Source organism: Cardiocondyla obscurior, linkage group LG19 (genome assembly GCF_019399895.1).
Source record: "Cardiocondyla obscurior isolate alpha-2009 linkage group LG19, Cobs3.1, whole genome shotgun sequence".
NCBI lineage: Eukaryota > Metazoa > Arthropoda > Insecta > Hymenoptera > Formicidae > Cardiocondyla > Cardiocondyla obscurior.
In genome coordinates this window covers 3,801,981-3,820,410 of record NC_091882.1, presented here as the reverse complement: position 1 = coordinate 3,820,410, position 18,430 = coordinate 3,801,981, and the positions used below count along the sequence as shown (strand labels likewise).

The 18,430-nt window shown below is 47.4% G+C and overlaps 1 protein-coding gene across 6 annotated transcripts in view; it reads right to left on the bottom strand.

Annotated features, from left to right (window-relative positions):
• Nucleotides 1-18,430, bottom strand: part of LOC139110075 (ankyrin repeat domain-containing protein SOWAHA-like) — a 375,001-nt gene that overhangs the window by 47,405 nt on the left and 309,166 nt on the right. For all 6 annotated transcript variants that reach the window (XM_070669630.1, XM_070669627.1, XM_070669631.1 and 3 more), the window contains 2 exons: nt 6,413-6,448; nt 6,037-6,141 (listed from right to left, as the gene is read on the bottom strand). In XM_070669630.1, coding sequence (XP_070525731.1) covers nt 6,037-6,141; nt 6,413-6,448 — 141 coding nt within the window. The remainder of the gene's footprint in view (nt 1-6,036; nt 6,142-6,412; nt 6,449-18,430) is intronic.

Here is an 18,430-nt window from a genome sequence, read left to right as displayed (position 1 = left end):
ATCTTTATTCTTTTTAAAATCTACGATCTAGGGGTATAAAAGCGTTTTTGACATAACGAGACAATATACCACACGGAAGTAGAAAAAAAAAAAAAAAAAAAAGGAAAAAAAAAAAAAAAGAAAGAATTAATCGTTCCGCCGCGGGGGTTCGTAATCTAAGATAAATAATGTCGCGACAAATAAATGTGCATATTTTTGAGTAATAAAAGCGAGCGAGAACCGCGGTCGACGGGCAAATTGTCGTCGCCGTCACGAATCCGTGAAAGAACTCGAATTCCAAACGGAAAAGGCGTACCGGATGTTTGGGCTCGCCACTTTAAGGACATGTGGCTGGACAGATAGCCATCGGTCTTGAAGCTAATTAGCGACGCGCAGTGCGAACAAGCAGGACAGCCGAGTACTCGGCGCACCAAGAGGAGAGAGTGTGCGGATATATAACACGAAAGAAGCGCGGTATCCCCCCGGTGAACGCCCTGCCATCTTTCTCTCCTTTTCGTCTCGTCCTCTTTGCATCGCTGGACGCGCCGAGCACCACCGGGCTGCGCTGGGCACGATCGACGAGCGCACGTCACGAACGATTTCGCGGGTAGATACCGTCGGCCGACGGTTTCGTCGTTCCTCGTTATTACGCGCATAATTTCTCGGAACCTCGCTCAAGGCGCGGTAAAATTATGCGCGAATGCGGATCACAGCCCTACCGTGCGTGCTGGGGCCCCGACACGAGTATACGCGTTACAATGTATCGGTACACCTGTACTACGACATTAATCACGTGGTACGGGACATTCCTGTCACGATGTATACCAGACATTATTCGCGCGCGAGCGAGGCGAAACGGAAAGGCGCCGGGATTATTCGAGAAATATTTAAATTAGACTCGCTTATCGCGTGTCGGCTTATATACCTCGCCCCGATTCTCGATCCCGCGGCCGTTTGCTAGAGCGAGCACCGAGGTGGATCCTCGCGCGATCGTACCCTTATCGGCGATACGAGCGATATTAATATTGGCGTATCAATCCGGTCATTCATCGGTCGGGACGAGTCGAGCTTGCGACACTTCTTATCGGAATATCGGAGTGACCAGCGCCGATGGGAAGTAAGTCATTATAATCAGTGACAGCCAAAAACAATTAATACAACGACACACCTTAGCAAGTTACACTCTTGTAGATATAAAAAAAAAATAATTGAAGCGCTTCATCTTTTTTTTTAAAAAAATATGGCGTAGACAAAAAAAAAAAAAAAAAAAAAAATTAGTAACTTATTCCGTCAACAGTATTATATTTTATTAACTTGGTGATTTTTGCTTTTACAGAAGACAAGTGTAAGATGACCACGAAAACCGATCGAGTCGTTGTAGAACGGTGAACAAACAAAGCGGCCGATCTGCACAACGGGGCGAAGAACGGAGCTTCAGTGAGATCCTACGTGCCGAAAGGTAAGTGAGAGAAACGGAGACTCGTAAAAAAGAGTGCTATGCAAGACGATCCCATGTCGCGATGACGACACCCTGGCGCCCTGATCCCCGACACCTTCGAACGCGCCCCATAAACCTATTCTCGACTGAAAAATCTCGGACAGGTTGCCGCCCGATCTTTTCTTTTTATTTTTCTGTTTTTTTTTTTTTTTTTTTTACCTGCACGGATCGAGGGGAGTCCGACTCCTGCAGTTGCAACACCGAGCGCGATAACGTCCCGAGACTATTACAAACGAGATTCAATTATCGAAATCGTAAATTCGCCCCGACGCGCCGCGTATCAAAATGTAACGCAGCCTCACAAAGAGAACGTTTTAATATTACGATCTGATAAGCCGGAGGTGCGTTCGCCCGGGGGGGATATCTCGCCGGAGGTAATGTTTCAGTATCGTCTAATGATCCTTAATCATTCTAAGGCCATCTTTGACACACGCGAGATAAATTTAATAGTAACCATTAAACATGCGAACGGGAATATATCTCAGCCGTGTATATTCTACACTTCAAAGCACGTACGGGTCCATAGAGAGGCGGGACAGGCCGTTTGGTGAGTCGTCGCGAGAATAAATGATCTCCGCGGGTCGAATCCGAGTTGCGGATGAAGGCGCGACCGCTATCGTCCTCTCTGCCTCGCCAGACGGTGATGCAGCTTCACCGGGCGTTCGTTCGCGCGGAGGAATACGTCAAATAATAAGAATGCCGTTTAAAAATTAAACGAGGCCCCTATAAATACGCGCTGGGAGAGAACGGCGAGAATGGCGCCGAGGAAAAGGAAAGAGAAAAGAAAGATTGTGCAAAACGCGCGCGGAGCGAAGGGAGGCGGAAGAAGGAACGGTTAATTTGTTGTGCATCAGCAGCACCAGCAGCTACGAAGACAAGCTACAGAGAGAGGCACCGGGGCCATACTAAGAAAATAACTAGAGATAATTACGCGCATAAATCAGAGTGTTAATATTTGGGGGCGTAGGTAGGAGGCGCAGGTAGATATATTCGCCTATAGGTAGGCAGGACCCGCGGATATATACGTGAGGTAAAGGAGAAAGGGGGCGAGAGGTCGGACGTGAGGAGACGGAGAGACCGAGAGGGTAAGAGCGAAATAATGCCAACTTCGGATCGGTAGATCATTCGCGACCGTTGGATACGCCTCCTTGTTAGCCTGGGTTTACTTAGTCCTTCGACGCTCCTACGACGTGCGTTACGCCCGCTAATAGCCCACCGGTAACGAACTACCGTCGACCTTTTTTGAGGACCTTTTAAGCGAAAACGCGTTTCTCTCCTCTCGCGCTGCCTCTTATCGATCATGGCCGTCATCGCGAGAAAGGATCGCCCCGTGGAGTCGCCTCTGAAAGCGAATTCCTTCCCACGTTTGCCCGCGCTGCTACGACGAAAGGATACGCGCCACTTAAAGAGCAGTCCTCAGGGCGATATTCGTAATTTATCAGTCGCAAATGGAGGGACGCGCGCGAGTAATTCGTTCGAATAGTACGCGCGAATTATTGCCAGCCGTCGTCGTCAGCGTCATTTCGGTGCTCGTCACAATCGTTCGTCGTTCGACATTCTCGACGAGCTGGCGCAAAATTTTTTACTCGACCGGCAAGAGGGCACTGCGGCGGTAACGCGAAATAAAACGTAACAGAAAAAGAAAAAAAAAAAAAAAAAGGGGGAGAGCGCACAGTGGCGTTGAAACACTCATAACAGGTGGACCGATACTCGGCACGAAGATACATCTTCGAGGTGGGCGGTCCCACACTCCTTAAATCAGCCCGCAGCCACCATAACATTAGGGTCAGCCTCTTCTCTCACGGCACGTCTCATCTCCCACCGTTTATTTGTTTGCTTAGAGCGAGTAATTAGAATCCGATACAAATGGTTATTATTTATCGGCATGGAGAGGCGAACAGAGCCGACGAGAGCCCGATACGAATGCACGGTGCGGCCGGACGGGATATACCTCCTGATTGCCTGGCGTTATTAAACCGGGAGATACCACGAGATAAATACACGGAGGCCAAACTCGCAAACACCGGCCACTATATAATGTTGCGGGCGATCCTTACCAACAGCTTTCATTCGCGAGCGGCGCAGAACTCAATTATTACAACGCTGTCCTTCGCAAACACGCTATTAATAATTCGTTACGTTCTGAAAATATTTAGCATCGCCTGATAAAATCGCGACACTTCTATCATTGCATTCGACTCGATATTTTAGAAACCCGTTCAATTTCTGAGCGTAAGATTAAAAAAAAAAAAAAAATTTACGAGCGCTATCGGCGATAGTAGCAGCTGCCGAAGTATAGAAGCGAGTTCACGGGAATATACGTAATGAGGTTCCCGATCGAACGAAAGCCAGCCGCGCGTCACGTCAGGCCGATGCACCCGTCCTGCATTTTCGAAGAACGCGACTCACAGAGGCGAATCTATCGCGATGCCGGACGCGTCCGTTAATAAAGTATAATGGACGCACAGCGTTCCTCTCCCCCGACAACGTGCACCTGACCCACAGAACACAATGGCCGTTTACGTCGTTAGGGCGCGAATCACGAAAGTTTTACACAAAGAGAAAGGTGCGAGGTGACGCATAAAAATTTTTGTCATTTTTTATTTTGAAATCCGCAGATTTATCTCTTCGATTTTTGTAGTCTCGATTCTTCTCCTCGATATTATAATTATTATTTGGCCAATCAATTTTTCGTTACTCTAACAAAATCCTTGCGAATGAAATCGTTAACCGAATATTGAATAATTGGCCGATTTATTTATTTCGACGAAGGCTTTATGGGGGATGGAGATATGCCGAGGGTAACGTTGATTAGCTCCGCTGTTGATTTAATTACCGGGAGAGTAATTGGCATGCCTACTGACGATCCCCTTCCCTCTCCCTCTCGACACAGACACCCCCCCTGTCGTTTACTTCACTCGCTCTCCGGCGCCCCTATCGTTCCACACCCTCTCCAGCTCAAACTGTTGCATATTCATCGGTGATAGATTATTATATGTCTACGTGTCAAAGACTCGCTGTAAGGAACAATTTGATCTCATATAAACAATATTCATTTGATACATATAACGTACCGCCGATAAAAATTCAACGCGACAACTTCACGTTAACCGAAATTGACCATAAGTCTCGCGGAAAAATTACCAGCGAGCTTTTTTTTTTATTTTTATTTTTTTTCTTTTTTCTCTTGCCCGTCGCTTTTCAAGTATCGTAAAATGGTCCGTTCGCCTGGTTTGCGCGTGTTTTGTGGAGGATATGCGAGAAAAAAAGGGGGCAAAACAGACAGAAAAACAAACAACGACAGAGCAGTTCGTTGCCAATTTTCGCGAGTTCGAGACACGTCGTAAAAAGAGCACCGCGGACGGTTAGGTTCGTACGGTAGCGCGGTTATAGGCGAACGTATATCGCGGCGATGTTATCCGCAAACACGCGGGTTCGGCCAATTTATCCCAAGGGATGAGGCCGACGTGGCATGGTGATGGTGGGTGTGGGGCAACCTTGTCCAGCGGAATGAATTCAGCACGCAGCCCCTGTGCGGTCGAGCTGCCTCTACCCCTTTCGCCGACCATCTCCAACCACCGTGCAACGTCCCCACCTTTTGACCGCTTCACCCTCTCGTCCCTTTCTCTTTCCTGGTCACTCGATGGCGCGCGCGCGTGTTAGGGTCGCTTTAGAAACGTCCGAAGAAACGGTAGAAACGATCGATAAGAAACAATAATAAAATTTTTAAGAGCTAACAATTTTATTTGCGGTTTATTTCCGAAAGTATTACTTTACTATTTTTTTAATTTTTTTTTTATTTTAATTGCAATATCGCGGTTGACTATCACTAATGTAGAATGTATCGGTTACTTTATACGTTCGCGGACTATTTCAATCTCGGCGGTATCTCCATTGAAGGAGCAGGTCCACGCTGCCGCATCGTGGCGGTCGAGCCACTTGACAGGTGGCGATTTATAATCGATACAAGTGGTGTGAATAGCCCTTAACCCGCTACCATCCGCCACTCCTGATCCACTCCACATATCGCTAGCATGGTATACAACGGCCGCCTGATTGCCACGGGGGCTCTTGGATTTATTGACCTGTCAATGGCGGCGCGCGAAAACGGCGAATTTACAACGCCGCAGGTGTTAAGTTCTGCCGTGCGTGTAATAACGGCCTGATCCCCAGGCCTACGGTAAGCCACACCGTAATTATATTTCCGAACCTCCCGCCCGCTACCTTTGTCATTATCACCCGAGGTGGCGTGGCCGTAATTCAATGAGATCCATCGCGCGTGTATGCGTGAGCGATAAAGGCCCGATAAACGACGCGCGAGTCTAGGAAATTTAGCATGCGACTGGCGATCGTCGGCAGGGTCATAGCTCAAACGTTCATCGTACGCGACGTGTGTCGACTCTATTTCTTGCTTACGTGCAGTTTTAAACTCGCGAAAAAAAAAAGAAAGAAATTAGTAAGCGAATAAGTAAAGTAGCGCGCGTTGCATAAACGCTCGTAAAGTGATTTAAAGCAATTTACGAATCTCGTATACGATAGAATGACGTAGTTGATCCTACCTTGAGCCTGGTGAGACGAGGTTCCTCGGCTGCGAGCTTCGCGAGCGCCTGGTAGTCCCCCTGAGCCGCTCTAACCAACCATTCCCGCGATTTTCCGTCCAGTTGCTTCGGGAAAGCATCGATCGTGGTGATTATTAGCGATTAATGGGCGCGAGGAATCGCCGGGATGGATCAGCAGCGCGCTGAAGATCGTGCGGGCCGTTCGATCGAGAGCGGGCGAATTTTAATTAAGATCCCCGGCCACGATCTGGCGTGCATTTATCAGAGCCCGGCGATGCACGTCCGGCCCGGGGATGAGAATTACGGCCCGTGCTGCGTCGCTCTCGTCGGATTGGCGCGCACAATAATCGCGATCTGCGGTGGGTGATGAACTTACCGAGGCAACGGAAGCGCTGTCATCCTCGTCGGCGCCCTGCGGAGAAAAGAAGAGAAGGGGGTTAGAGTTGATCCCTCGAAAAATCAACATTACGAGCCACGTCACGCGGAGGCTCGCGGAGGGCATGCGACCGCAAGTCGCGGCGCAAACCGGTCCCGCTGTATATGGCGTTCGCGTCGGTGCCCCCTTCGCGGAATGAGAAAGAGAAAGAGAAAGAAAGAAAGCGCGCACTCTCGCTATATCGCGTGTGTGTGCCACGATGGCGAGCGCACGAAGGCGGTATGAGGACGACAGGGGGAAGAAAATGCGTGAGCGCAGCGGGAGGCCACCGAGCACGGGACGCGCGCTTCGGCCATCAGATTGATATACGGATCCAATAATTGATTCTCCGGCGCAAGGCCTTGGGAGGCTGCCCGAGTCCGCACGCACTTACGCAACCCCCCGATCCGTCGACCAGACGTCCCATTTCGGAAACCACCGCCGCCGTCCCCCCGACCCTCTAAGCGCACTAACGATTCGCGATCATGATTATCGATCAAGCATAAAAGCACACTTAAGATACCTTCGATAAAGCCCCCGTCGCACACGGCGCTCCGTATCGCTTACAAAATTCTGCTTTTAACGGAGAACTCGCGCGACTATGTGATTACGTAATTTTATTTGCGCGTGTTTTCTGTGACGCGATAAATCTTAATCTTAATAATATCCTTAACAGATCTTGATAACATCTTTAAATCGCACGCACACACGGGCGCATAAATAAACACTTTAACGAGAAACTCATCGTTTAATCGCGCTTGTATACGTGCGCCGATCGCCGTGCAGCGTTCCACGTTATACTTACGATGGCGTATGCACGTGGTACGGTAGGATGACGCGACGGAGAAGGTGGCGGTGCAAAGGGGGGGTGGTGGAGAAGGTGAGGGTTCTCTTCTGATCCCAGGAACGCTAAACGACTACTCATCCCTGTTAAACTGTTTGTATTTTCACTCGTCACGGCCACGTCGGTTGTTGGAGGTGCTCATATCGACACTCGACCCCGAATCGATCGTGACTCTTCATAAATTACCACCGCGGGCCGGCCAGCCCGCGGGAGATGCGCGTTTGCACTTTGGCCGAGTCATCATTAGCCGGCCACGATATATCTTTATCCATCGACAACATCGCGCGTGTCCTTAAGTGAAATCACGATTCGAAGGACGCGCGTCGATCGAGCCGAAGCCCATCTGCCGTTTACACGCTAATCTAATTTCTCTCCCCTTGGGGTAAAAAGGAACGAATAACGCGCGATAGTCTTTTTTTTTTTTCAAGATCGGAACGTTCTCTTCCGAAAATTTCGTCACTCGGAAATTAATCGTCCTTCCCGGAATGATAGCCACTGACCCCCCGTCGCGTCAGGTGGTGCATCGAGGTGCGTTCCCAGCTTTCGTGCACTACGTGTGCTCTCGCAAACACGTCTGTACGCGTGCGAATGCACAGATGCATGCTGATAGGATGGACTTTGTTATATGTATGTATCACAGAGGCCATGCCTCATCGACGACGCAACAATTGTACTTGCGACAAAAAGACGTTATTGCCTTACGGCTTATGGTGGCAATAAGTAAACGCGGATGCATTTAAATTTGGTAATTTAATCTTTAATTTAATCTACGCTATAGTACAAGCATCTTATCGCTAATAATAAAATAATCTTTTTTTTTTTATCGCTGGAGAAATATATACGTTTAATAAAAAAAGAAAAGACATAATTCCTGATTATTAAAGAGTAAATTATATAAAGTATATAAAAATGACTGTAATAGTTCGATTTCTTTAAAAAAAATTCTTCCATACGCATCAAAATTAAGAATGTAAATCATCGCGAAATTATGCAAGCGGCGGAGAACTCATTAAAATTTCACCGCGAGGCCAAAAAGATTTTGCAGAGAGGAAACTTGGTTGCAAGCTCGAGAAAATCTTCGATCTCGATATTGAGAATCACGGACGTTCGCGAGCGTGTGGTATTCAAGTCGCGCGCGTCGCTGATTGATTTTTAACCGATCGCGCGATACGGCCGAACCGATTTTCGATGAGATCCGGGGGCAGGGGACACTTGTTTGCCCGTATCTCGGATCTGGAGATATGTAAATGTTCTCATCCGCTCACGGCGCGAGGTCTTTACGAGAACAAATCGGACAAACCGAGCCAGTCAGCGATGGCACGGTCACAATGTGCCATAAGCCATAACGGCGCGGTTATCAGATAAGCTTATAAGACGCGAGTAATCGTAATAGCATCGCAATGGTGGTTCCTCCGACTCCATCGCGATCGATGGCGGGGAAGCGGCGGACAAACGATAAACGAAGACGAGAGAAGAAACGAGTTGCCGGACCTCTTTCCCTATCGGCGAGTCATTGTTCCGTCGTAATTAATATTTTAATTGAGATCAGCGGGAATTAATTAACGCAACAAGTTTGCTAAGGTCGTTCGCTCAGTCCGATCAATCGCGGCGCACTTGTCAGAATCAAGATTTAATTCATCTTCTTATTTATAATATCTCTATCAAGACGTTGTGCATACGATAAAAAGCCCGTGATTCGCGAAGTGGATATAATCTTACATTGAATCGATTAGCAAATGCTGTTTGAGATAGAGAAGAGGATTTATTAATCCGTATCGTTATAAATATTACCGAGCCCGTCTTGACGGCATCGGATGACAATTCGGACGGCTAAATATTCTATTGTAACAGCGGACATATGCAGATGGACGGTCATATATCACATTCGTAATCGGATAAAAAGCTAACGACGCGACGCATACAAGCCGCATAATCAGTTAGGATGTGATCCTAGCACGAGCGAGCGGCGAACCGAGTATCATAGAAATGGATACAAAGGGGCCATCAGCAGCCACGGTAACGAGCCAGCCGACCTACCCACCCCAACGTATCCCCCATTGTTATCGCTCTTCGTGGCGCATCAGCGCCGACTCAAAAACACGCTCTCCGGGCAGTTAAGCCGTGCACATTCGCGCGTCTAATTCCGCGAATGTGGCCAGCGGCAGGTACTCAACTACTCAGCAGGCATGCACGTGCTTACTCGTGCCCTCCTGTCCCTACGTCTCTCTCCCCGTCTCCTACCGTCTCTCTTTCGCGCGTCTCTCCCACGTCTCGAACAATAAAAGGAATACGCGGTGTAAAGCAGATAGCGTACGCGCGCTCGCTCTCTTCAGGGTGGAAACGTTTTAATAAGCAGACGTGGCCTCTCCGAGGGGGCGTATAAATATATTCGGTTGCTCTAGCGAGAGCGGCGCGCTCTCTCGCGCCCGCGAAAGAGTGAGAGATACGATACGGAGATACTGTGGGGAACTGGGTGGCGTACCGGGGGCGGATATATCGGTGAGACGACCAAGAGTAAAGCGGGGGACGGCGGGCGTGGTAGAACGAGAGGCAAAACATGTTGCGGCACGAGCTGCCTCGAGAGCTCCGCGGAATTAGCTTTATTATAACCTGGGGGCCATCCATACATGCCTAACAGCGCACGAACATTCACCGGCCAATAAGCCAAATGCTAACCAAACATTTTCGCGACTCGGCGTACCCTACAATTCATCCCTTCCTCGCGTCTCGCTGCGGCGCCGAGAGATTCAGCAAGGCGAGTACGATCTTGATTAAAGCGAGATGTGTATTTAAAATGACCGTCACCTAACGGCGAGCCCGACGACGATTTGACGCTTAATGCTCCGCGATTCAGCTTCGAACGAATAAGGCGCGCACCTTCCGTAAGATGCTGCGCGCGAACAAGTTACAGTCTCTTCATCTGAAATATCTCGGGATTACCGTAAATTAAACACGCCGTTTGTCGATAGTAATTCCACTTAAGATACGCCGAGCTAATGCAAGATGCATCGAAGAATTAGGCGCATCTTTACTGCGGCTGCAGAGAGGCTCGTCTCTAACGACTCTCCCTCTCACGGGAGGAACTTTTCTGGTCGCGGCACCGTCGTGAAACGATTAGGCCCGGATTAGTCGAGCGCGCGAGATCGATTATGCGATCCTGCGGATAACATTGGCCTGATTTATTCCCCTAATGGGCGTTCGCGCATTCATTTCGAGGCCGTGCGAGGCAATTCCACGGGGCTTCGTCGGATGGCGGTGCCCGTCCTGCCGCTGACAGGAAAACTCTCGCTGGGTGATTCAGCGTTCGGTTCGGCGACGCCTCCCAACGACCACCATAATGCCTATCTACCTCGGGTACCCACCTACCTAAACGCCATTTCCATCGTCCGTGATCATAATCCAAGGTTCAATCGCGAGCCGAATGAAATCGCGCCGAAATATGACGACGAGATGCTAGGGTTAAACGGTCTCACGACGGCTCGAATGCCGACCGGAGGGTACAATTAGAGAATTGCACCATCGATCCTCCCATTCGTCCGACGTGTCCACCAGAAGTTAATTAAACTCGATCAATTAAACGAATTAAAAAAAAAAAAAAAAAAAATTTTTTTTTAATAAAATAAAATAATAATGAATTTTGCTTCAATAGCGTTTACCGAAAAGCGCAACAGTTAATACGAGGATTTATAAATCCGATACGCGTGCGTAACGCGTTAGAACGAATAAACGTATTTTTCCAAAGGAGAATTTATCACCGGCTCGGAATCGGTCGCGCGGAATTAATTTCGCGACGGGGATACAAGCGTCGCGCGTATAGGAGCGAAATTCGACAAGTCGGCGCGGAACAATTACACGATCGGCGGGGAAATTAGCTGATCGCGGACGATTATTACCTCGCGCTGGCGTAGAGGATGATTCATAACCGGCAGCTCGTATTTTCGCGGACGCGGCCGCACGTCGAATTTGGTCCGGATGGGAAACACAAGCGGCATCGACACCGCGCACTCGCTCAGCCGGCTCTCTTCTCCGTCGCCCCTTCGCCCTTTCGTTGACAGGATTATATTCGTACGTACCCATCGTGTTCCTCGGTGTACCTCGGCCCCGCAATACGCGTCGCGCGATCATATTCCCGTCGGCTAATAAATTTCGCGCGGTGCTCGAGCGCACGTCTGTCGCCGCGCTATTATCGTCGCGCGATTGTTCTACCGACAATGCCACAGTTTCGAGAGGCCACGGACGGGCGGGACGATTTCTTTCCGAATAAAATAACAATTTAGAAACGAGAGCTGAAAAAAAAAAAGAGCTAGATCCCGCGTCTGACATGAATCGATTAATAATCTCGCGTAAAAATGCAATGATAACGTGATATCGCAAGTAAGTTCGACGAGCTCGCTGATAAATGTCTGAAAAGCGTTAGGTCGATAGCGCTGACGCAAAGTTACGCTAGGAAGCTGTCGGACGGAAGAAATCTTAATAGCCGATGCTTCGGTGCGATAGAGTCGTTGTGAAATTAACTTCTCGAAAAGAGTACCGTTTCACGAAATGACTGGGCGTGACGAACGCGTGTTAATCTACGCCGATGTTGTGCAATAGTGCCGGTCGCGATTGTATCGCAGATATACAGTCGATATCGTGCGGCGAGAAAATTAAAACACATACGTTTAGAGCGAAATGCGTCGCTATTTATTAAAATAATTATAAAATAATATTCTTTTTTTTTTTTTCTAAAAACGTTATCGACAATTAAAAAAATATTACATCAAGCGAGAGCGAAACTGAAGGGATACCTGTTTTAGACTACGCGTATTCATCGAGAGCCGTAGCTTTGCGACATTCGATTCAGCGAGGCGAGGAAGAAACGGGGCCTCTTACGCGGTCCATGATGTACTGCGACGAAGGTCGAGCTTAGTCGCCCGCGCGGTTTCGTCTCCTAACGAGTTTATCGCATCCTCTTTAACGTTATTAACACGGGCTAACGAACTGGAAGTGCCGAGTCACCCAGGTCCTATACCGAACCACATCGGAGACCACGGTGGTTCCGCCAGGTATACACACCTGTACACGCGTGTCTGATCTTTACGCGGGTGTGAGCGTGCTCGCGCGTGCATGTGTGTACGCGGGCTTGTAAGTACAGGGCGAGAGGCGGGCGTTCGACGGCGCGAGTTACGTGTATAAGGTGGGATAAAGGTACGTATAGATACACAGCCCGGCCTGTCTGTGCGGCCCTGATACCCGGGTCTCTGGGCTAATTCCGAGGTGTAATCTACGGGTACCATCTCAATGGATTAGCATATAGATAGCGAGGTAGACTGACCGCATATATGCGCACCTAGACCACGCCACGGGGGAGGACGCGGGCATGTCCGTTTTGGTCCCGTATCCTACGCACGTAAGGGGGTCAAATGATGTTGCAGCGCGCGACGCTCTCGTGCAATTGCTAGAAATAAATGCCGGACACCGTGTACCCCGCATTAACGAAGTCAATTAAGACCTGTACAATCAATGGATAACTAGAGAATTGTCGCGCCATCGAAAGAATACATACCTACGCTATTTTTTTCTCTCTCTCTTATTCTCAATCTTAGTTTTAAACACGCTCGATAAAAATTAGTAAAAATTGAGATAATAATACATTTACAAGCTCCACAAATTACGATTATTAATTTAAAGTGCACGAGGAATATATCGAGCTCCTAAAATTATATCTTGGAAATTTTTATTCACGCGACTCGGCCAATTCAATCCCGTCTGCCACATCGACGTGGCTACAGAAAAACATGCCACCTTCTTCTGCGAGGACTTCCGTCCCGGAGATCATTGGGGGATAAGAGGCGTCATCGACGCTGATGGCAACGGACGCTGGGCTGCGAGAGGGGGCGGACGGGCCGCGGACTTGGGGCATTTCGCCCGAGGTGATTCGGTCGCGAGGTAATTTGTGCTCACAGCGGGGCTGAGCAAACACGCGCGGCGGGGGTGCCTCGAAAAATTAAATAACTCGATGACTGGTCACATTCTCGAATGCGCGCGGCACATATAACTCTCGGGGCCAGAACGAACGCGCATACATATGTACATCGAGATGTCCGCGAAGGAAGGGCGCCTCTCGGCTGAATGACGTGGCCCTCTATTGTCCCTCTCGTCCTTCTCCCTTGCACTCTCTCGTCCTACCTTCCCGCATTGAGAGCGGTGTCCCGGGGGAACACCGTGGGCCCTGTGAGGCCTAGGACGGTTCCAGGACTGTGTCCACGGAGCGAGCGCCGGCCTCCCGCGGACTTATGAATACAAATAGCCGCTCACTGCGCGACTCAGATCCTTGATAAGGTACGGTCCTGGCTTACCCTACCATCGCATAAAGTATAGGCTTAGGGCCACGAAGGGCCCATCCGCCGTAGAACCGTTTAACGGCAGATTATCTTCGCCATAGAGAAAGATTTGGATCGGCTACGAAGATTTCGGAATATCGCGAGTTGTACGCGAATTGAAAAACAAAACGATTTACGGAATTTTATATGAATATAATGAGCAGAGATAATAAAATTAATCTTTAATTACCCACGTAATATGATACGAACTCAATTAATCGATATTCTTGAATACTAGGATTATTTGAAAAATACGTGATAAAAAAACGTGAAACGTGCGCAACTGCGTTACTTACTTGTAAATTTAATTTTGTATTTAATTAAAAATGCAGAGGCGCATATAATCTTTTTTTTTTCTAAATAATTATTGACATCTTTACAATTTAATTTTTTCATTTATTTGTTATAAGGAATAAATGTTAGTTGTCAAGATGTTGAAATTCGGTATCGGTTCAATTTACAATTAATATTCAATATATAACATTATTTTATAACGCGTTGAATTGCGTAGAGGTGATAGAGAGAGAGAGAGACGGGCAGGTAGACGGGGGGAGAGCGGGGTAAGCGGTAAGGGTGAGCAGCGTACGTGCCGCGCGCGAGCTGCGTTCCCCCACCACTCCCACTCACGCTCTGTCCTTCTCGAACGATCGAACCGAACGTACGTACCCAGCACGTGCTCCGTACGTATTACGTATCTACGCACATTCGGCGGGCCAGAGGAACGTAATCTGGCGTCAATTATTTCTCTGAGTTAATTGTGCGTACCGGCGACTACGTCTTTTTGATACAAGTAAGTAAAAACCTCGTGTACGCGTACATGAAACTCGCGTGTCGTCGCCGTTAACGAAGCGTGCACGAGTGCAGTCGGGCTCGGGGGGAAGAGGGTCTCAATCGACTAGTTTGCGATAGATTCGGAAGACATTTATTCGTAGTGCAGAAATACGAAGCGTGGAAAATTACATTAATGCATCTTTTTAGTTGCGTAGTGTCCTAGAGGTAGAGGTCGGTCACGCGTGTGGCGTACACATCTCGTGCCTTATCACGTGCAATATAGGTATGTACAGGCCGGTCGGCTGTACATAATATATTTGTTGATGCAACCTGAACTTGATAACGTGTACGTGTAGGATATCCGTGAAGCGAATACTTCGTGCGAAATACTTGTACTTATTTGTAACGCAGCATTTAATTTTCGGCATTCTTATTAACCAGATAAAATTTTTTCTGTTTCAGATATAAGCAGAAAAAGACTTTCGTCGAAGAAGCACCTTCCAGACACCCCCGTTGAACTGACCAGAGTGCTGAGAGGAGGAGGAGGACCTAGGAAAGGCATCGGGCATCGGCGGAGCAACCCATTGGTAAGGATCAATTTTATTTTATTTTTCCCGTTTTAAAAATTTATTTAATTTATTTTCTTTTAATTATTGAGATCTCTGCTAATTAATTTCTTTCATTTATTTGTTACAGGTCATCTTACCAAACTCCGCCACCAGCATACCCGTGAGTCGCATGGTTTCTTTTTATAGAACTTATTAGTATTATATTTTGGGTGGGAAAATTTCGGGTGGGAACACTTTTATAAAACAATAAAAAATAAAATATTAATACACCGCGTCGGTTATCTAAAATAATACCAACTTAAAATAATATAAGTGAATAAAAAACATTTTTGATCAATTTATATATTTTGTTTTAACTCCAGTTTTACATATCAATGTAAATTGCATACATTTGTATGGAATTTACGTTGATATTATTACAGCTCAGCACTTCTTTGGATTTTTATCTGAGCGAAACAATAATTCTGCTTAGATAAAAATCTGAAGGAGAAAAGTATCGTCCGCCGAAATTGTACAAATACGACGAACCGGTTCGTCGGTCGCTCGCGAGATCCGAAAAGTAGTCGGTCGCTTTCTTTTATATTAAAAATTTTAAATTTTTAAACGGGAGTGCCATGGACTATCGTGCGATAGTGTTTAACAAAAAAATTAATTTTCGCGGTAAATAATTAATCGGGCGCGTTCGCGAGTGACCTACGCGGAAGGATGACTCGACACGTCCCACCTGAGAGGATGAGCAGGCCCGGACCGGGCATCTTGCATCGGCGGAGCAACTCTTAGGTGAATATACATTTTTTTAAATAAAATATTAAATAAAAACTTTTGCCCTTTTTTTTTTATTAATTTAATGAACTGAATTTCATGTCTACATTAATATTTTTCTTTATGTTACAGCCACCGCCTGAATTCAACAACTCCGCTGATGCTCATGCAGATTGGTGAGTCGCATGACTTTTTTTATTTCGTAGATTATAATCGGGGTTTCGTAAAAAAAATAGCGCGCGCGTAGGGTTTCTTTTAATAAAAAAAAAAAATCCATGACCCACGTTATTTATTTTATCGCAATTTATTCAAATTAATTTTTGCAACGTTACAAAGAAAAGATCATTGTAAAAAATCAACTAGGTAGTAATACAAAAATTTCGATCCCACGATCGGACCACCAAGAAGGTCCTCGCGACCCGGAAGGGCGGCGCCCTGTCCACCGTTGTCATGACAGTCACAATCAGTCAGTTTTCGGTATAGTCTGCGGACTGTCACTACGGGAGACGAGACTCCCGTGGACGAATGCCGGAGTCTGCCATTCACCGAGAATACCGGGGAACCAAGCAGGCAATCAACGAGATTGATTTAATATACGCGCGCGTCACAAAAGGGGAGAAAAAAAAAAATATCTCGTTATCCGCATCGTGATCTTTTCTTTTTCTTTCCAAGAGGAGATGCGGTGGTTGATAGATTAGCGTAAAACCAGAAGGCTGAGATGCTATAGGAACGTGATAGACGATAGGAATTATGAAAAGACAACAAGCGACCTATTGTTAAACCTCTTGTCGTTTCCCCGCGCCCTTTGCGTGGGCATCTGCCCTACCTACCGCGTATATATTACCGCGTAAAGGCCTGAAGAATTCTTGCGGAAGTGAAGAGAGGCGAAGCGAAGCGCGGTGTCGACCGGCGCTGAGCTAACAAATTTAACGCGCGCGCATAACGACACCAATTTAAATGATAATACGCGGCGTGTGTGCCTTCAAGATTAACTCGTAATAGGCCGGAATAAATGTCGGCGAACCTGTTAGAGGTGTATCTAGTCGCCCGTTACACGGAAACAGTGGGTGCTAACTACTCCTGTAGACAAGCTTGTTTATATTGGTGCGGCCCGCGCGGCCGCACGAAAATTGTGCGTAAATCCGCGCGCACGCACGCATCTGGCACGGCAGCGATGTGCCAAGAAAATTCGACCGTCGCGGATCACGCTCGCTAAGATCTTTCGACGTCGTTATTAACGAGGCCGCGGTTAGTTATCACCGTATCGGGCTAGCATTCATAACCGGCAATTATCCGGCCGGTTATTAAATTTTAATCGGCGATATTTAATTATCCTCCGATGAGGTGTTGCCGCGCGTATTAAAATCGCCAGGCCGTAATTTACTCGATTACGCGCGGAACGCTTGATAACTGATAATCATATTCGGCGCTGCAAGATGCGCGCCACCAACGCAACTCTTTTTCCGAACGGGCGTCAGCATTAACGAGATTTTTCCGTGTCACGCGCGCGAACGACGATAGCGCGATGACAAAAAAGAAAAGGGTAGTTTACGCAAAGAGCGATACCGTGCGCCTTCATCGGCTACATCAATAAATCCCGATGGTAATGAGCGGGCTTATCTCAAAGACACTTATCAACTGGCACTCCTGCCCGAGTGAATTTGCCTAATTAAAGGAACAAGATGTAAACGATTTTATTTCCATCACTGTTCGTGCTATCTGCGTATCTGCCGACCGTTTGGAATGAATAAACGGTTCCCTCCCCGTATCTATCCATTCTTCGTCTCTCTTTCTCTTTTCACATAAACCGAGCAGCGTACTTAAACCACCGCGACCAGGTGCACCTGTCAAGCGCGGCTACGCCGTTCGTTTGATTAATGAAAGAAATATTTCTTGAATAAACAACGGGGCGCGCTTGAAGCTCGCTGAACAGATTGACATTTAGATATACTTAGAAGCAACAATTTAGATTCGAAAGATAATCGAGCAATTGCGCAGTAAAAAGTTATCCCGGAGTTAACCTTCGTTGGCCTCGCGTTAATATTTTAAATAGAAGCAAAGAAAAATGTATTTCGCAGGTAATTGTACTCTCTAATTAATGCGGAAAGGATCTTTCTTTTAAACGATTTTTTTTTCTTTTCTTTTTAATTATATTAACGTCAAAGACGAATGTCGTCGGATTTATTTTTAAATGGCTCGTTTCAAAGACGAGATTAAAAAATGCCGAGCAAAAGCTAATTAGAGGACGTAATCAACCTCGATCAAGAGCCGACGAGATTTCGGAAGTAAGGTGCACGAAGTAAGTTCGCCTGCGGAGGTGTCTTGTCGAGATTGTCGCGGATAGAATCATGTGCAAGCTGTGCCCTCGCTTCCCTCACCTCGCCTCGCCACGCCGTTGAACCTCTTTGCATATACATTCTGTAAGATTACTTTGTGCGGTTTACACCCAACCACCCTCCCTCCCCTCCCCCGGCCCCACCTCCTCCTTTCCTTAGCCCCACGGTCGTCTCTCAGCAGCACGCTGCGCTTCACTTCAGCCCTTGCCTGCTTTCGTTGCCGAGAGGCAAACTACCCTCCAAGTTTCACCCAAGGTCCCTAATGTATGCGGAACTATACGGCAGAAATTCCAAGTTCGGCATGGCCGTGTTAGGCGCCTTTACGATGAGTTTCT